This window comes from Cryptotermes secundus, unplaced genomic scaffold, assembly GCF_002891405.2.
Source record: "Cryptotermes secundus unplaced genomic scaffold, Csec_1.0 scaffold516, whole genome shotgun sequence".
Lineage (NCBI taxonomy): Eukaryota > Metazoa > Arthropoda > Insecta > Blattodea > Kalotermitidae > Cryptotermes > Cryptotermes secundus.
Genome location: NW_019745084.1, coordinates 624,658 through 645,864, shown reverse-complemented (window position 1 = coordinate 645,864; position 21,207 = coordinate 624,658). Strand labels below are relative to the sequence as shown.

General features: G+C 43.0%; 1 protein-coding gene across 3 annotated transcripts in view; it reads right to left on the bottom strand.

Moving 5' to 3' along the window:
• Nucleotides 1-21,207, bottom strand: part of LOC111874908 — a 153,791-nt gene that overhangs the window by 112,479 nt on the left and 20,105 nt on the right. Inside the window, exon 1 of one of the 3 annotated variants that reach the window (XM_023870780.2) lies at nt 11,577-11,749. The exons of the other annotated variants lie outside the window; for them this stretch is intronic. Within the exon in view, the coding sequence (XP_023726548.1) occupies nt 11,577-11,680 (104 nt within the window). The 5' untranslated portion in view covers nt 11,681-11,749. Of the gene's footprint in view, nt 1-11,576; nt 11,750-21,207 lie in introns of those variants that run through there. 3 annotated transcript variants of the gene reach the window in all.

Genomic DNA, 21,207 nt, shown 5'->3' with positions numbered 1-21,207 from the left:
GAAACGGCTCTTCTACTGTTGCCTCTATTCGTTACCGTGAGAATGTTTACGCAATTCCTCTATTGTTATAGAAACGGCCCATGTGTCACAATATACTACTTCTTTCAGACGCATTCTAATATTATCCTTCCTACTACTTCTGTGTTTTCAAAGTTTCCTCTTTACTAAAGGCTTCCAATCAACATTCTCATTGCTCTCATACGTGCTACATGATCAACTAATCACACCATTCATCCGTTCACCCTAATAGTATCTGTAGAAGGGTTCGAAATGCAGTCAACGACTGTGGATAATCGATCAGGGGCATAAACTGTTTCGAGTGCTCAAACAGTGGAATCGTGGATTAGAATCTCCTTGTACCGCTTGGATAACTTGCTCGATGTGTGAGCCAGACGCCATACAAACTCTGAATGCTTCTCATCTGACCCGGAGGGCAATACAGCCTTCAAGTACCTGGCAGGAGGCTTATCGTGTCCTGTGGTACAACGAGATCAGCATTACAGGAAATGCCCTCACAGCTGTAGGCATGACGACATGAACTGTGGGCACGCGGAAAGTTGCACTCCACGTTTCCCAAGCTACTGCGAGTGCATACCCTGGCTGTGGGGTCGGACCGGTTCGTAATGAATACATTACGTTTCATTCGAGGGAACGCAGTCTATAACATTCACTCCAAAGCCAGAAGGCGCCACAAGAAAGCGAGGTCACTACATACACGTACATTCATACTGGAGATGCTGAACTTATTTGAGCGCAGTTTTTTGTTACAAACTCCACCGAGTTTGGTCCTTCTTGAGAAGCCATCAGTGATTCAGCTGCTCAAGGATATCCTACTGTTTTATGGAACGCGAAGGCTTATTAAGCAGGTCTGTGGTCCCTATCCTGAGCCAGATCAATCCAGTCCTTACCACCCCATCCTATCTCTCTCAGATCAATTTTAATATTGTCCACCCACCCACGTCTTGATCTTCCTAGTGGTCTCTTCCCTTCTGGCTTTCCCACCAATATCCTATATGCATTCACCTTCTCCCCCATTCGTGCTACATTCCCTGCCCATCTCATCCTCCTTGATTTGATAATTCCAATTACACTTGGAGAAGAGGACAAGTTATGAAGCTCCTCATTCCGCAGTTTTCTCCAACCTCCTGTCACTTCATCTCTCTTCGGTCCAAATATTCTCCTCAACACCCTGTTCTCAAACACCCTTAGTCTAAGTTCCTCCCTAATGTCAGAGGCCAAGTTTCACACCCATACACAACCACAGGCAAAACTAGAGTTCTGTATATTTAAATTATGTTTTTAGACAGCAGACAAGAAGCCACGAGATTCTGGACTGAATAGTAGAAAGCATTACCCGAATTCAATCTCCTCTTAATTTCCTCCTGAATCAGGTTTTGATTTTTACTGTCGTTCCCAAAAGTTTGAACTGTACCACATTTTCAAAGGATCTGTTAGCTATATTTTTGTCATGATTTTGTCCTGCATTTTGGTGACGAGACAGCAACATATACGTACATAGTTTTTTTCTGTGCTTACTTCTAGACCAACCTCCTTACTATCGTCGATTAGAGTTTATGTGTTTTCCTTTATGGTATCTATGTTATCACTTATCACCCAGTAGATTCACATCATCAGTACAGACTAGCAGCTGATGTTTCCCATTTCATTTCGGTCCAACCTGGTTTTCCTGGACCTTCCTAATGTCTCATTCTAAAGCAAAGTTAAAAAGCGATTGTGTTAAAGCATCTCCTTGTTTATAACATTTTGAATAGGAAACGTGCAAGACAAGTGTTTACCTATACGGACTTTACTACATGTCTAGTTTAGACATATTTTAATCAGCCTAGCTTCATGGGTACCCTAAATTCCATGAGAATATTGTAAAACACTTCCCTCCTAACTGAATCATAGACTTTCTTCATGTCTACGAATAGCCGATGTACCGTCTCATTGTATTCCCATTTTTCACCCATATGTGACTAATGTGAAGTTGAAGCAGTAGTTGATCTGTCGCGTCGAAACGCATAATAATTTCTTCTACGTATGGACTTAACCTTGAGAGAAGAATATTGGATAAAATTTTATATGAAGTTGATAGCAGTGATATCCCCCTATAATTACTACAGTCAGTTTTATAACCCTTCTTGTGAACTGGTACAACAATAGACTCCTTCCACTGATCATGCAGTTCTTCTTTATTAAAGCTAAAATGAATGAGTTTATGGATCTCAGACTCTAATGTTTCATCCCCTGCCTGAATAAGTTCTGCCGGAATTTGATCACTACCTGGCGATTTATACCTTTTCAAATTTGCAATAGAAATTTCACCCTGAAAAGGGCTAGATCAGGTATTAACGGCTCAGCTGTATGGATTTCTGTCTGCCTGACAGCACTGACCCTGTGTACACTCAATAACTGAGAGAAGCAATTCTTAAAAGTCTTTGTCATATACTGGCAGATAATTTTTGTACTCACGATCACGTTTTGAGGCACAGTTTGTATGGCACAGATGAGCCTACAGAATTCTATGGGCGGAAGTGGAACCGACAGAAACAGCCCACGCGGCTATCCCATTCGTGAAACGTCGGTCAGGGCCACAAGAGGAAGATTCTCAAACTGAACCGCATCCCCCACCATCGTGACTGTCTCCTAATTCTCTCGAATTATTTAGAATGTGGCTGCATCCACACAACGTTCTGACAAGTCACTAAGATCTGATATAGGTACTTTCGGAAAAATTATCTGGAAAGATTTCCCGAAATTTGTCGTCACGATGGAGAGAGATTTTATCGCTTACCGTTGGTGTAGGGAGGCTGTAAAGCTATTTATGTTCCTGCTGTCACCGTACAGCCTGGCAGGGACCTGCAACAATATGCAGAACTGCACTTTTCGTGACTGTACAGGAACATTTTATAGCTTACAGTAGGCTCGGAGAGGCTGTAAATCTATTTAGGTTCCTGCTGTCACCGTGCATCATGGGAAATGCGGAAAATTTATGAAGTTTGTTTAGGGGATTGCATAATTTCAGGCGATCCCAGTACAATAACGTTTTAGAACTCCTTGTTATACACCGTTCAACACCCGTCAGTACACACCAGCATTTTCTGAAACTATGGTACTGGTGCCCGTAAGAAAACCAAGACGTTTCCAGGATACCGTATTATTATTATTTTTATTAATATTCTTTGCCGCATGGTACTGCGGTCACTACTGGCCTATTTTGCCAGCCACAGATGATAGATGACGTGTGTGAAGAAATTGCTGGAATGAAGATTGGCAGGGGAAACCGAAATACTCGGAGAAAACCTGCCCTAGCGCCACTTTGTCCACCACAAATACCACATGACTAGCCTCGGAATAGAACCCGGGCCGCCGCGGTAAGTCATCTTTTCAGTATTCACATGGAAGAGCGGGGATGGGGTTACTGTAGTTACACTACACAGTCTCGGACGTTGCCATGAGACTGAGACACTGCAAAATGAAATTCGATTATATTTTCCTTCCGTTCAGTACACTTACTGGAACAGCTGCACCAGCACAGCCGGTTTGCTGGACTGCCCAATTATTTAAACATAATCCCACATAAAACCCGTATCTGGCTTAGTGTGCTCCTCATTTCATGCCGCAATCAGCAGCCTATAAGTACAGTTACACTGTTCTGTAACCTCCTAGCCTAGTTAAAGTCATTCTCGCGTGGAAGCTGTTCGAGTTACTAACTCGAAGAGCGGCCTCCGTAGTCTAGAGGTAACGTTCCCACCTCATGATTCGTAATACGCGGGTTCAAATACCCGGCGGAGGTCGTCGAATTTTTAAGGGCAGAAAAATTCAGGGAACAAGTCCTCCGGGAGGGACTTTAAGCTGTGGGTCCCGTGGCGTAGCTTTACGGCACGTAAAAGAACCTCATATCTGCAAAGGAGGTCACTGAGCCAAATTAACGGACGTTTCCCGCCCAACAGCAGTCTCTAATACCTCTGGTAGATGGGGGAAGCATTATAGATACCTCTCAGCTAGTAGAGCCGGTCTCGCTGGCTTGGCGGGACTGATGGTAAGCACCAGTACCGGTAGGATATAGAGACTGGTACAAATCATAGAGGGAAGCACAATGGACCAATACAGGTCTCTGCAAGGGGAAACCCACCCTCTCCAATAACTAACTACCTAACTAACTACTAACTCGAAGAGAACACCGCTTCCCATTTACTTCATTGTTGCATGTTACGAATATGTTGCGTCCATTACCTAGCAACTGTCGTTGTGTACAGAGCCATTACTCAGCAACGGCTGTTGTATAGTTGCTTATTTCGCGGTTGTTGCCTAGCAACGGATCTACATGTCTTAATATGTCAAATACATGTGGGATAACAAATTTGAGGTAGCTGTCTGGACCAGTAACTGAGACAAGTGTCCCAAGCGTCACAACTACCAAGATGACCCCTGATTTGGTAATGGATGTTGAATGGGGATTGTTCGAGTGGTTAGAGCATGTGATTAGTACGGATCAAATACGTGTTGACAAAAAGCAAGCAGGTAGTAGGAAAGTGAAGTGAGATGAATGGAAGATGCAGATAATGAATTATGAAGTTGAAACTGAGGATATTCAGCCCAACCGCAAATAATGGAGACTTTGCATCTGTGGGAAAGGACTGTAAGGCCAAGGGACAAGTAAGTAATTCTATAACAAAGACTGAAGCACAAGAGAGCCTGTTTCTAGGGTTCGGTCCACGTTCTGCACACCCACTCTGCTCCACTTGAGGGAGTTGTTTCCAAGAACTCCCATTTTAGCCTTGCTGTGTATGTTTAATTTGGTTCAATTTCATGCCCACAAACTCGAGTTTTTAGCTCTTGAGTTTGTATTTGGGGGCACAGCATCCGGTCCGTTTGCACTTGTACTGGCTCGACTCCTGCATCTGACTTTGTGCTCCCCCCCCCTCCCGATTCAAACACGGAAAGAACAATAACCCACAGAGGGCGACAGCGGTAAGCAGATATGTTTTGTCACGTGTGTTTCGAGTTTCTGGATTTGATTCTTCATTTGGGTCGATGGGTTTATTTTTGGATTTCTTTTCCCAGTCTTAATCTCACATATTTATAGATATTTCGACAATCTCTATTCTAAATTTTCTTTTGTTTGCGGTTCAAAAAAGCGGACCAACAGGATATATCGACACAAGTGCCAAGATATAGCAAAGACGAATATTCAAATAATTTCTAACAATACAGACATGTTAGAGGAGGAATAGCCATTATTAAATCGGTTACCAGGAAATGACTAGTGAATACTAAGAAGAATTTCTTTGTGCTGTGGTTACACAGATATTTGGCGAGTCTATGAAGAGAAGACTACGAGGTTGGCGTGAGATGGCCGCCTGCCTGGGAATTAGTCAGGGAAATGCAGTTCAGTCGTTGTGAGCTGTTCCTGTGAGAAGCTGGTAGATGAGGCACGGGGATAGTTCAGGAACCCAGAGGAAGGGGAACGTCTGTCGTTCAAGGCATTACCAAGTAAGGGCTGATGGAGACTTTAGTGAACTGAGGACCCTGTGTTTGACAGTAATCTGTAAAGTGTAGTCACGAGTCATGGGTTAAAATAGTCAATAAAACCAATTAATAATCCAAAACCCCGTCGAGAGTCACGGTCAACACGTTCCCGCGGCAACGGATACGCATGCAACATTAGAGGTACTGTTCGAAACGGTGTTTTCTACTCAGTCAATGTGGAAGCGGGATCGAATACCTCCACCGTAGCCTCGTAGGAGGCGAAGAAAAGGGAACCCAGTACCTGGGGGTATAAGCGGGCCACCCTGTTCCTGGGGGATATAAATACGGGGACCTCGCCCTTTAGGCTGGGAGAGAGTCGAATCTGAGACAGTAAAATATGGTCATGAGTCTCGCGGGACTGTGACTTGAAAATGACTGCGCTGGCGAGGACCAGCAGCAATTGTAAACGACAGATCCATCCTTTCGTGGGAGAGGATGGTGCATAAAGACTATAACCGCAAGTGTTCAGTTTGAAAATAAAGTTACTGGTCGTGAGTCTCAAGGGTTTTGTCGCCAAGAAGAACTGATTGGCGTCAAACCGCCAGTCGTAAAATAACTTGACTCTGAAGAACAGTTCAGTTGGAAGGGAGGCACCGTTCACAGAGGACATGAGCGCGAAAGCAGAAGAATCTCCACTGTTAGAAGCCGTTACCAATGAACGGCTGGTGAAGACAGCATGCTGGAAAACACTTGGCAGGTGTTGTGGTGATTTATAAAGTGCGGGGATTAGTGGTTGCACTGTAATTACTTGCAGCTCCGTGTCGTGTTGAAAAGTGGTCAATAAATCCAATATGCAATCAAAACCCCGTCTGTAGTGACAATATTCTTACCACTGGTTGGGTCATAGCTGTATGAAGCGAACAACTTTCGGTCCATTAGTACTCAAGGTCGCAGCCAACAGTCAATGCCTGGAATTTGGCTTAAGCGGAAATGTTTCCGTCATATCCGGGAGGTGGCTGACTCCAATCCTGCCGGGACAGAATTTCTTGGTTTTCCTCACAACATCAAGGCCATTGCAAGGGGAGGGCCTCTTCGCGCTTCATTTCAAATTCATACAAATATATCGCTGAACGCTATATAATCTGAATTGGAATAGCATCATTAAACAAACGAAATTACAGCAAACAAGTGCCTGTAATATTTGATTGGTGCCCCTTTGGTCGAGATTAAATGATGTCACCTTGGTTTTCTGCTGGTTCCGTGCTCAGAAGGATAAAAAATATATCGGAAAACAAGACCATGCTCCAAACTGTTTGCCTCACCAAATCCGTTGTCATGACAACACTGCAATCAAATACTTCAGAATTGCGTAAGGAAAGATACAACAGCCGAAATAAGGATGGAGCGGGAAAACACAGGAGGAGTATTTTCGAAGTTGAAATATGATGCTGCCTGAACACAGAAGGGGAGGCAACTCTCTGGATCCGCTGCCCAGAAAGACAAGTGGTTGGTAGGTTTGGACGTCTTCAACTTTTCTACTCATCTTTTCGAGACATCAGGCTTTGGTGAAGCATTGGTAAGATCCGTCCAAGAATCATAGCGATGTTGCCAGGCTGCACTGTTGACACGCGTGTCTGCGTAATTTGCCATTCCTTCTCTTCGTTCGAGGACACTGATTTACTTTTCTTTATAAAATGTGGATCTATACATCCACTCGCCCATACGCAGAGGGACAACTTTACCTTTTTCATACTGAATACAATTTGGGTTTGATGGCTTTTCCTGTCGACCACGTTTCATAAATGTTGTGAATCATTTCTAGATTCGCGTTTTCCGTATAGAATCACAATGTTGTTACTTTCGGTCCTAAACAAAATATGAATCCTTCCTGAAAGGTAGTATATATACAGGCTGATTCTAAATTATTGTTGGGGTTTACGTTTATAAGCCACGGAAGCCCCGACAATAATTTAGAATCACTTTGTATTTATGCCCATCGAAGTTCTCACAAATACGAGTAAAAAATTACGGAAATGTCATGGCGTTAAGCATTCAGATGTTGTCTAAATTCTCGAAATAGTACATCATCTGTATCGAACTTGAGATCTGCATGACAGTAATGATCCGCAACTGTAATTTCCTGTCGTGTGACACCGTGCACTCTGGTATATGGGTACCAACCCTTCGGAAAACACATGACCGCCTGTCCCTGAAGACGGCTGGAGTATACCTTCACTGAAACGTTGGTATCCGTGTACCGGACTGCACGCACCACGCCCCAGAACGCAACAATGATGATAACTTCATTGGCCTGCAGTTATAAGATTTCACGTTTTCATGATGATGAATTTCAATAATGCCATCTTCTGGGAGGGGACCATTAGTAAGCCTGATGAAAGTATACAAACGTTTCGAAGGACTCTACTGCCTCCATCATCAGAGTCGAAGGGTTAAGCCAAGCAAATTACCAGTAAACAGCATCCTGCTTGCTGCTTCTTCGGTTCAGTTTTTAACCCTGAAGATAAGAGCAGTGTGTTTCTCCGAAACGTCAGCAGACGTCGGTCAGTACAGCAGGTGTCGCATCCCAGACTACAGTATTGCTCATGGTTTATGATTCTGGGGACAGATGGGCTTGCATCGAGCAGGTTAATCTAGCGGTACTTCCCCTCACTCATATCTGGGAGTGCTCCGTTGTTAATATCGGCCGAACACTATGCTGACTGAATTTGTTGTGGTTCTCCGCCGTCCCTTGAGACTAGGTCACACTCACTTCCTTCCAAATCTTTACCAGGTCACCATTCATCTACCATTCGACGCTGTATAGAATCGTTAAACAGCCACAAACAGACCTATTTTAATATTGTCACTGAATGCTTCAAATACAAAATTCCACTCACGTTTACACACAACGTTTCATGAGGAACCGAAGGATGAAAAAGAATAGTAAATACGTACAATATTTTGTTCTGTCGCCAGTGCTGGTAGTTCCTTATCCGAAACAAACAGCGCATTAGAGCAGTTGTTATTTTTCAGATATGTTCATCATTAAACCTTCATCTCCCTACAGCCATTCAGTGACAATGTTCCTTCTTCCCATCTGCAAAGTTTGCGTGGTCGCCATGTTGTATTCACCTGAGTAACTGAATTAAATATGGCTTCAGAAACTCACTGGATGACACCTGGAAGGGCAGACGCGTGCACACGTAGCTACTGGACCCACAAAACGAGGAGAATTTGTTGCGAATTTGTTACAACGGATTTAGAAGTGGATCCTCGCAAAGTTACGGGAAACATGCGGATTATTCATGGTCTCCACGAAACGTCCTCACAAGTCACAAAAGTTACTACGTCAAGCTACTTGCGTATTAACGGATAATCCAAGTAGCTTTGTACTTTAACGATGTGTACGAGTATAGCCTCGTGTTAGTGCGTCCAAACTTAAAACTTTATTTGTAGAAATAAGAACCAGGGCAGAAACTTCGAATTTGACTCCAATGACAGGCCCACAGAGTTAGGCCTTCGGTTTTCTTTTTAAAATTTCGGGCCTTTGGTGCCTAGATTTGAAGTGCAGCATACTGACGATGGGGTAAGGGAAATGTCGAAAACTTTGGCCTTCGACTGGAAGGTCGCCCTATGATATATTATCAATCCCTAACTGTCAATTTCTGAAATGTTTTCAGATATTCCCCCGCAGTAGTTAAGACTCCATGGCTTTATTTCCGAAATCCATCCTCGAGACAAAGCACTCATTCTGAATAACAGATCTGATTGGGTAAGCAATACCCATTACAGGTATTCTGACACTGTGCCAGGAAACAATTAACTGACTCTAAGGAGATAAGCACCTCTTGAGAAGCCGCCAGTTGTGCAGCTACTCAAGAACTTCCCAACATTTCATGGGACCCGAAGGTTCATTACCGTGTTCACAGGAACTCCCCACCGGTCCCTATCCTGAGCCAGATCGATCCAGTCAATGCCATCCCAGCCTGTCACATGAAAAAATTTTAAGATAAAATTAAAATTAGTTGCCTCTACTTACAGAGTTAAACGAACAACCCTAATGATTGCGTTGGATTGGAACCCACTAGTCCATGTTCTAGTCATGTGGCTGTTGCTGTGACAGCGGCAAGAGGACTTGAAAGGCCTCTACAGCCCTTGTGGGCCTTGGCCGCTTTTTTAGTTTCTTAATCTATACAGTCGGTAGGACTCTTTGGATGGGGGATCAGCACCTCCTAAGGCCAATACCTACACACAGATATCACTGCCTGGAATGGGATTCGAACACACGACCCCAGTGTTCGAGCGGGCGAAGACAATTCACGCATCAGACCGCGCGGCCACTGTGATCGGCTAGTATATTTGTCTAGAGCAGTAGTCCTCAATCTTTGTGAGGCCGCGGACCGGTAAATTCTTTTTTTATATGTCGAGGGCCCGGTATCGGGCCGCGTCCCAGCGGTTGAGAAACATTGGTCTGGACGGTAATAATAATGTTGTATTTTAGCGTCCTGTTGCACTGATTTTCATCCATGATATGTTTACAGTTGCCGTCTTGTAGTGCACTCTGTGTAAACCGTGTCTTGTGATGTGTGTTCCCTTCTTAGCTGCTACAACAATAGCAGCTAAGAAGGGAACAAACATCACAAGACACGGTTTACACAAAATATAAGAAAAACGACCCCATAGTGGAAGAACCACAAACAAGTTTTAATTATGACACATAAGATGAATAATCTTAACAAGTTTTAGTGTGTGTAAATTCATTATAGTTGACAAATATGCACTTTTTAAATAATTTTATAAAGGCAAGCAATGAAATAGATTAGCGTAATTAGGGCACCTGATGATGGCACTATGTTGCCGAAACATGTCGTGAAGTAACAGGTGAAATTGAGTGCACTACAAGACGGCAACTGTAAGCATATCATGGGTAATAATAGTTACAATTACAAGCGACGCAAAGATGATTACAAGATCCGTGGATTCATATAACTAAACAAATAATAATAATAATAAGTATTCCTTATTATTCATTTCCACTTCACGGGAAAGGAAATACCGCCGGTTCCGACTTAACATGTTCATTCCGTCTTTCCAAGGTTTTCCTCGGTCTCGGGGTCACTTTGTTGTATGCTGCAGAGTCTGCTTCAGTATTCTTCCATCCGTCATTACATCCAAATGGTCTGTTCAATTTGTACGTGTTTATACGTTTTATTTCTCTGTCCCCCCCCCGCCCCCGACAACAAAACGATAGAAAAAGTGAGTGAATTTCAATATCTTGGGTCCAAGGTCACCTGTGATAACAATATTGATGTGGAATTTAATCATAAACTAACCATGGGAAATGAATGATGCAGAATTTACTTAAAAAAGAACTTCTAAGAGAAGGTAAATGTAAAATCTATAAAACCTGCTGTACTTCAGAGCAGTGAGGGCTGGACACTCACTAATTTGAATGAAGATAAACTGAAATTTTTTGAAAGAAAAATTCTAAGGAAGGTCTATGGCCCAAGCTATGCGTGTGGGGCGTGGAGAGCAGAATGTAACGATGAATTATATAAATTATTCAAAGAACCAAATATAGCGCAGTCAATAAAATAAACAGACTGGAGTGGCTAAGGCATATCAGAAAGATGGATGAAAGTTTGCTCTGCAGGAAATTAACCTTCTCCTAGCTAGAGAGCAGAATTAAGGTGGCTGGTTCATGTACTGCAAGACAGGGCCAGTTGGAAGGGTCACAAAGGGCTATAGCGCAGATAAGAAGCAGAAGCATACAGTCTTAATGCTGGTATTAACTAATGTGCAATAGGCCGTATGCTCCTACTACAGGGGTGATACATCTTTGTGTAACTAAACATTTTTGAGCCAACGAGTTGATCATGATGTCAAAAAAGCAACAAACAAGCGGTGCCCGGTTACAGAAATACAGTGGGAATATAAAATGAGATTATTTGAATAAAACGTAATTGTATTAAGGCCATGAATATGCATGGGGTATGCAGGAAGCCTATGTAATGGGAATTAAAACGGGCGACAATGGCATCGTTGTACACACCACTCCCCGATAAACCACGCTTAACCTAAAAATATGTCTCTTATCTTACCTCAAGAGAAGCAAAGCTCTACGAGACTGCGTAGATGGGACCTTCATTCGAAGACGAGCGGCCAAACATATACCAAAGAACGTTTCCTTGTCACACAACTTCATAGAAAACACGAACTCAGCATTTCTTCCGTAACAACACAGCGGACTATCAACACATGGCGGCCACTAACGCGCGCGGGAGAGGAACGGAAATGGAGTAGGAGTGGGGGAAAGTTAGACCGAGAGCTCGGGTATCGATAGCGGGAGGAAACGTTGCGACTCTCGAATCATTCATATTGGAGTACTATCGTTCACTGGTGTCTTATATCAGAGCAAGCCTTCAACAATTTTTATTCACAACTTTTGTCTTTCGTGCGGGTTTTTTTTTTACAAACGCGTCAATATCCAGATATATAACGCCGAATGGCAGGTTTATTGCTGAATAATAAACTAAGATTTGTAAGGAAACGATAAGTGCCTAATCGAGGCACAACCCGATCGCAAACTTAATGGAACTTACGGGAAAGTCGGATTTGAGTTCGTCTACTCGTACTCGTCCAGAGCCGGTACAGCTGGGATGTCTGGTTAGTTTGGTTACAAGCAGTTACACAGATATGTTGCCAACTGTCATTCAAAACAACGCTGTTCTTGAGACAGTAGTCGTTTGGAACTAGGCACTGACTAATACAGGGAACCACAGAACTGGCAATAGTCCAAGGACGTGAAATAGCACACAGTTTATGAAAATTCATCACAGAAAAGGCAGTTGTGGATATGTGCCAGGGGGTAAGGACGTAAGAGATGTTAAAATCCGTTACCAGGAAACGATTAGTGAAGACTGAGAAGGCTGTGTGCTGTAGTGTGTAATTCAGGGAGACTTACAGTTATTTGCAGTTACGATCTGTAAGTGGTCAATAATCCAATTATCAATTCAGCCCCGTCTATGGACACTCCATGCACGTGAAAATATACATAAAATTTAATAAATCGATATGAAATCGCTGGAATTGCGCAATTTCAGATTACAAGTTGAACGAAATAAAGATTATTTTCATTTCATGCATCGTGTTGTGTTATAATATACAATTTCTTTATTAAAACCGTCACAACACAGCTATATTTAGGTGTATATATGTTGGCCACGTATTGGCCTGATGATGGTTTTTGATAGATGAAACATGTAGCAGAACCAAACTTGGCACTGACCTTAATATAGTTGTGTTATGACGGTTTTAATAAAGAAATTGGAAATAAAGATTGTTAACATGCTGTATGTTATGTAGTAGCCGGTCACGGTAGCTCGCTCGGAAGCCGGGATCGTGGGTTCGAATCCCACTCAGGGCATGGATGTTTGTGTGCGTTTCTCTGTGTTTGTCTACAGGTAGAGGCCTCGCGACGAGCTGATCACTCGCCCAAGGAGTCCTACCGAATATGTAAGATCTAGTAAACCGAAGTGAAACGGAGAGTTTCATGGAGGTAGGCCTAGGCCCAAATTGGGGCTGTAGTGCCACAGAAAAAAAATGTTATGTAGTAACTTACGAACGAGAGTGCAGTGTTTGTTTCACTGTATCATGATTATTTTGTAAGTATTTTGATGTGGATCGGTGCAATGTAATGCGCCATATAAAGGGGATTTACGATTGACAATTCGTGGGTGTCACTGCTTGAAAGTCGGCTCCAACGCATCAGTCGATAACATGTTGAGTTAGAAAAGGATGCGTGAGAAATTCAGTAACAGGAACGCCGCTGCAACTGTGTGTAACACAAGCATTCTGTTATTTCTGTTAAGTTGGCAACGGGAGAATATCAATCCTTATGGGACAGCCCCCACCCTAACTGACGCACACGTCCATTTGTAGCGCCGAAATCTTGGGCGATACCAGCGTCTAGACAGAAAGTGAAGTTACATCGCGCGTCTGTGGTGCTTGCTTCATTGGCTAACTGCACAGTTTCTATATCGCGAATGAGGCTTTAGCAGGAATTGACCGTGGCCTATTTTAAATACAAATGTCAGAATTTGCTACGAAGACCGAAGAGAGCCTAGATGATGTAGTGAAGTCTCAGGATAAGACGCAAACTGGCCGGAATTCGAACCGAGTACCCCTCCCCATCCCAGATTTTGTTACCGCGTTACAGCTGCGCCAGTTTTCCTGTCCAGCCTGACAGAAGAAGCGGGTTACAAGTTAGAACGTTCATTTGTCCATGTTTGAGCTTGTGTGCAGCTGATCAGCTAACAGACTGTTACCCGGGGGCTCTAGAAAATCCGTCACGAATGCGCAGTTCAGGGAATTTGCCATCTGATTGACCCTTCCCTCATTCAACCCAATGATCATTTGTGGCATGTGTGTTCCAGTTTAAGTGCGTAGGGGACCAAGTATATAAAACTGAGATGGTTAATAACTAACGGCCGTGGGTTGGATTTTCAGTCGCTTTACCTCTAGGCGAGAGGAAAACGTCATTTGCAACGGACAGCGAGTAGATGCCTGCTTCAAAACAATAACCTAGCCTGAGAGAATGAGGAAAACCACGATTACTCTCACTGAGGACAGCGAACATTCGGGCTGAGATTCGAACCCGAAACTTCGCGAATAAAAAGAGACCGTTTTCCCGCGATATTTAGTAAACTCTACTGACCGATTTCCTGGAAGAACCTAAATTAATACAGTAAATTGTCTTTCGTCTCGATTAACCGGGGGGGGGGGTTATCCAGATTAAGAGATAATCCGGATTATTGAAGCAAAAGATAGCCCTAAAAGAAGAAAAATGAGGAAATAAATTACCTTAAAATTTAATAATATAGGTAGTGCTGATGGAAATAAACACATAATATCACTGCAGCAATTTCTTCCTCTGTCAGAAGCTCAAGCCAGCCTTGGATATTTGCTTGCGTGGTTTCAGTCTCTCCAGCTGCCCTCAACTCAGTCTGAAAGTCCTCTCGCTCTGTCAGAAGCTGAAATCCAGGGCCTCCTTCATCCAGCTGAAGCCAATCTTGGATATTTCCTTGCGCGGTTTCAGTCTCTGCCCTCAACTCAGTCTGAAAGTCCTCTCGCTCTGTCAGAAGCTGAAATCCAGGGCCTCCTTCATCCAGCTGAAGCCAATCTTGGATATTTCCTTGCGCGGTTTCAGTCTCTGCCCTCATCTCAGTCTGAAAGTCCTCTCGCTCTGTCAGAAGCTGAAATCCAGGGCCTCCTTCATCCAGCTGAAGCCAATCTTGAATATTTCCTTGCGCGGTTTCAGTCTCTGCCCTCAACTCAGTCTGAAAGTCCTCTCGCTCTGTCAGAAGCTGAAATCCAGGGCCTCCTTCATCCAGCTCAAACCAATCTTGGATATTTCCTTGCGCGGTTTCAGTCTCCGTCCTCAACTCAGTCTGAAAGTCCTCTTGCTCCTAAATCTCACGTGTCTTTCAAAGTATGTACTCAAGTGTGAACGGCATTTTTCTACGTATATTTTGATCCGAATTAACTATAATCGGATTAGAGACGGTTTGCTGTAAATCAGGCGTTAACCGACAAAATCTAAAGTTGGCGGACAGTTGCCTTGGTACATGCTGAAATTGGTCGCCTTCCGCCTCTAGACACAGGGAAACACAGACTGCAGCAAATGGCGCAAACTGAGGAGGCAGGCGCCGAGTCACTGTTGCTAAGTAACGTACACAGTGCTGCCAAGTTTCGTTTCCATCGGTATATTATTGCGTGGTTTACGAGTATAATCACCGATTCAGGGCCACTGCGGAATGGATCATCTGTGACCATTCTGAAGTTATTAGGGGATTAGGAAAATAAAGGGAAGCACATGTGGCGCTTACATGTAATCACAGGCTTTACGAAATAAGGAATATCGGGTGAAAGTATAATATTGTGTTAATGATCCTCACAAGTTGGTGATTTAACATCGCCTAACACTGCCACTGCTTACGTAACCTCAGAAAGTAATGCCTTCAGCTGAAGGAACATTCAAATTCAGCGATGTATATGTCTAGTTATGTGAAGGAAGACAGTTGAGTCTTATGCGCTTGTGGGTCCGTATACACACACTGACAGATATAAATCAAGTTGTGAGACGCGTGCTCGAAATTCAGACGTCTCTACAAATGTTATACAGCCCCAGCGCATTCCACACAACTGCTCAGTCCTGATCTTCAGACACAAACGGTGAATCAGAGAAGCGAATATTGAACAGGAAGTCCTGGAACACTGGGAAGACTCCCGACCTCGTGCAGGCGTAAGCTAGCAGGTCGGGACTGTTACAAATCCTAATTCTACAATTTCGCATGTGAAAGTTTCGTAAGACCGAGATTTATCATTGCCGTTTCGTGTTATTGGATCAACGAATTTTCGAGAATTAATGTTCCATAAGCTCAATTATGTAGGAGATCAGGCACAAGGGAGTGGTTTATTTTTTCAGAACATTGTACGTGTATATATTCTGTGGCCACTGATAATGTTTTAATGTGGACATATGAAATGTGCTACGTTATGTAAAGAAGACTGAGTATTTGTGTGTGTTATTCGTGGGCGATGGCATTAACATAAGCTTCGACGTATCAGTCGATACAATGCAGCATGGATATCTGTGTGCGTTTATTCTGTGTTTGTGTTGTCCTGTGTAGGTAGCGTCCTTGCAGCGAGCTGATCCCCAGTCCAAGGAGTCCTACCGAGTGTGTATACACAGTGTAGGATTAAGAAACTGAAAAAGCGGCCAAGATCCACAAGGGATGTAGAACCGTAGATGGATAAACAGATAGAAGAGATCATACTGATTTCTGCTACTCAACTATGGACACTGTAGCGTGCGGAGGAAAAGACACGCCGCGTGATTTTCACTGAACTTATGTCTCCTAGTCACCATTGATCTGATGTGTGTTATAGTCCTGACCACGCAGCACATTATCACAACTTCTCTCTTTAAGTAGGGGGTTTGATCTCTGATCCGGCACTTAATAGTCTTATTTTATATTCATTTATGTGTTTTATGGATTTAGTAGTTAGTTACGGCCTTGAAAACCGGAGTTTGATTCCCGACGTCTCAACTTGTTCTCTCATCCTATGTTTACGGTACGTTCCTTCCCACAGAGTAAAACGGCTAGATACGAAGGCTAGAATCATCTGCAGACAGTTTCGAGGTTAAGGCTACACAAAGCTGTACTTTTATTCCCTACATAAAATTTCATGACCTGATACCGCGCCGCAGTGTTCTGTATGCACATCCTGGCCACTGCAGTGGACACTCGGATGCTGACGGCAGCCTCCCTTTTCTGTCCGGCCTGCCACTGTCGGTGTTCCTCGAAAATATATCTTGCGTCTGCTCCCGATTAAAATCTTAATGCAGGCTTCTGCTTAGCACTTTCGTGACATCGCGTCTACATATATGGGTAAGAACTTGGTTCGTTGCGCCGAAGGAAGGACACAGATTCGGTGTGTTTTAGAACTAGATGTCAAGTACTCCCAAAGCCTTGTAGTGTGTTGAAAGCCCAATGAAACTCCACAGGAATATATAGACTCCATGTTTATCAAGATTACACAAAAGTACAAAAATATAAAATTGAACTCAAACATTTTTTTTTTTAGAATTGTGATCAATTCAGTTTCACTATATAACATTTCAATAATATCCATAACCCATAACCAGCTAATCGAATCCCCGGGGGTGTCACACATCACTTTAAAACCACCGAAACATCCGTTGTTGGAAGCCACTACCAAGCAACGCAACAAAGACTGTGACTGAGAACACCAGTCTGTGTGTGATAGTGATTTGTAAGTAGTTACGAGTTGTGTGTTAAAATGTGCAATATATCGGATTACCAATCCAAACCCCTTCTCTAGTCATGCTCCAACAGGCGACAATAATAAAATTGATGGCAAATGAGGAGACTTGGGTGGGATGGAGCGGATTAATTTTGCTTAGATGAAGGATGAGAAGCGAGCTTTTGTTAGCATGGTGATGCACCTTCGAGTTCCATAACGGGCGCAGCTCCTTGAGTTACTTAGCTACTGATTTGCCGATATACAGACGGACAGAGTCGGCGAGTATGCGCACACGAGTCCAGGTGTAGTCATAACATTACATGAAGAAGTGAGTGAGGCTTCATAACTTGAACCTCTTGCCAACTACAATTAAAATCATGAGGTCACGGAGAATGAGTTTGGCAGACCATGTAGCACGTATGGAGGATATTAATGCATATAGGGTTCTGCTGGGAACGTTAGAGGGGAAGGAACCTCTGGGAAGACCAAGATGTGATTTAGAGAAATCGGATGAGATGCATGGACTGGATTAATCTGGCCCAGGATAGGGACCAGTGGTGGGTTCTCGTGAACAGGATAATGAACATTCATGTTCCACATAATGCTGGTTAATTCCTGAGTAGCTGCTCAAATGGAGGTTTCTCTAGAAGGGTTAGGCTCCATTCGGTCAGTTAATTTGTTACTGGAAGCGAGCTAGGACAATTCTGTTGTGGCGTAATTTAAGGTAACTCCTCGGTATAATTGGGAAGAAACTGACTATCTCCATTCCCTGAAGATGGAAGCATGAGTTCCTTCTAAAACGTTGAATACCATGTACCAGACTTCATGGCGACACATTCCGGAAGGCACTGATCTTCAAAGTGTAAGGGGTTACCACCCAGCTAATCTTACTTTTAACATTTTGAGTGCTACGGTAATTTCTTCTCGTTCATGAACGTCATCCGGCTCCGCGGTAAATAAAGTTTCGCTTATGTACGACTAATACTCATTGTATATTCTCTGTTGATCCAGATTATTGTACTTGTGGTTATCACCGGTAATGGGTTTTGCTTCTGTTGCCATGGATACTGCTTACAAAGAAATGAAATTTTATTGCTAAAATGGATCTCAGTGTATAATATANTAGAGAAATCGGATGAGATGCATGGACTGGATTAATCTGGCCCAGGATAGGGACCAGTGGTGGGTTCTTGTGAACAGGATAATGAACATTCATGTTCCACATAATGCTGGTTAATTCCTGAGTAGCTGCTCAAATGGAGGTTTCTCTAGAAGGGTTAGGCTCCATTCGGTCAGTTAATTTGTTACTGGAAGCGAGCTAGGACAATTCTGTTGTGGCGTAATTTAAGGTAACTCCTCGGTATAATTGGGAAGAAACTGACTATCTCCATTCCCTGAAGATGGAAGCATGAGTTCCTTCTAAAACGTTGAATACCATGTACCAGACTTCATGGCGACACATTCCGGAAGGCACTGATCTTCAAAGTGTAAGGGGTTACCACCCAGCTAATCTTACTTTTAACATTTTGAGTGCTACGGTAATTTCTTCTCGTTCATGAACGTCATCCGGCTCCGCCGTAAATAAAGTTTCGCTTATGTACGACTAATACTCATTGTACATTCTCTGTTGATCCAGATTATTGTATTTGTGGTTATCAACGGTAATGGGTTTTGCTTGTGTTGCCATGGATACTGCTTACAAATAAATGACATTTTATTGCTAAAATGGATCTCAGTGTATAAAATATTCCTGATTGTGTCAAATCGGATTTCACAGCGACCCTAGGGACGCCCCCACTACCAAACCATTCTATAGAGAACACTTAAGGTTCGGTATGTCTGCATCTTCTTGCTCCCGCGTGGGCAGTTTCATATTGTGTTGACTGTGCGAAGCCACGTGTGTCCTTTCCACCTCGGCGGAAAACATTTAAGATTCAGTTTGTTTCGCTGCGTTATTGACTGAGGGCTTTTTGTTTGACGTCCCACACCCCAGGTCACTAGATTTGAACGGTTTCTGGGAGCTACAATCTACAATTCTACCTGTGAGGCCGGATTTAACTGCACTGTCCGTCTGTCCGTCCATACTTACTTCCGATTCACTCGGAGCAAGATTTCTTTCATGTTGAAAAATTCTATCTTCTGGGATATAACGCTGTATGGGATCGTATATGTTTATCGACGTTTCGGTGGAACATATTTCCTCCATCTTCAGTAAGCAAAGCAAGTTGAACGCTGCGTGGTGCACTGTTCTTGCCCTATCTGTCACATCCCAGTGAAACTGGTGGCCCCACCCTCCTGTCACTGGGCCCTGAGTGGGGACACTCCACGCAAACCGATCTGATTTTAGGAACGAAGGGCGAACTGTTCGCACATACGGACTGGCGATTCCTCGGTTCGTACACACAAATCTCGCTTTCACTCACTCACATCATGCAAAAGCTTGGATTGTACCTTGAAACAGGCTACGGCCACTTCATTCCACATCATTTCTAACTTATCTTTCATCTGTCATCGTTATCACTGGACGCTACGTAGCTTAGCTACTGAGAGCGTTCGTAGCCGCTCCAACATAAGAACATTGCAGTCACTCTACTTACTTTCGTACTAGTTAGAGAGCTGTCGAGGTTACGGGTACTCTCATTTGTCTGTAACGATTATCATCCAAACGAAACATGCTTCAGTTTTCATCACTTTCGAGCACAGAACGGAATTTTATGGTACCAGCAAAAATCGCAGCACTTCAGATACATAACGAAATATGAAATACGTTTTTATTCAATAACCGCACTGATTCATCTAAATAAACTGGTTGAAATAATTATTTCTGATGATGATGATAATAATAATAAAAGTNCATTCCACATCATTTCTAACTTATCTTTCATCTGTCATCGTTATCATTGGACGCTACGTAGCTTAGCTACTGACAGCGTTCGTAGCCGCTCCAACATAAGGACATTGCAGTCACTCTACTTACTTTCGTACTAGTTACAGAGCTGTCGAGGTTATGGGTACTCTCATTTGTCTGTAACGATTATCATCCAAACGAAACATGCTTCAGTTTTCATCACTTTCGAGCACAGAACGGAATTTTATGGTACCAGCAAAAATCGCAGCACTTCAGATATATAACGAAACGTGAAATATGTTTTTATTCAATACCCGCAATGATTCATCTAAATAAACTGGTTGAAATAATTCTTTCTGATGATAATAATAATAATAAAAGCGAACGTACTGAGAGCAATTTCTCTATTAATTCCTCGTAATTGTGGAATGTGAGAGTGAAAGGGGTAAGAGTAATTATCGGTGACACTAAGAAGAGCCTCTTAAGTTCATTTTAGGCATATTATACAGAGTGCTTCCAAGAGGAAAGGTCAATACTACCGGAGGTCATAGTACCGGTTATTTAAGCAAAATATTTATGTGTACATGTGTCCTATTCCGAACGGTTTCCGGGATAGAGCTATTTCACTGTACAGTTCCAAAATTGTTGATAAGAAAGAGACATTACGTACTGTTTCTAATTCCGGTATTTATTGTTCAAGTGACAAAGTTGGTACAGATAGACTTGAAAGGATTCTGACGATGGTGTATACTGTACTTCTTTTGGCTTATTTTGGACTTCACCCATCGTATGGTATGTAAAAGACAAAAAAAACATGACGTTTCGGAGACTGAATCTGTCTCCGAAACGTCGTGTTTTTTTTTCTTTTTGTCTTTTACATACCATACGATGGGTGAAGTCCAAAATAAGCCNGTTTACCCAGTATAATACATTTTCCAAAATTCCACCGAAACATCAATGCATTTTGCAACTCGTGTGAGGACATGGCGTGTTGTTCGTCTGTACAGTGTACTGTACAGCGCAATAGCTCTATCTCGGAAACCGTTCGAAATAGG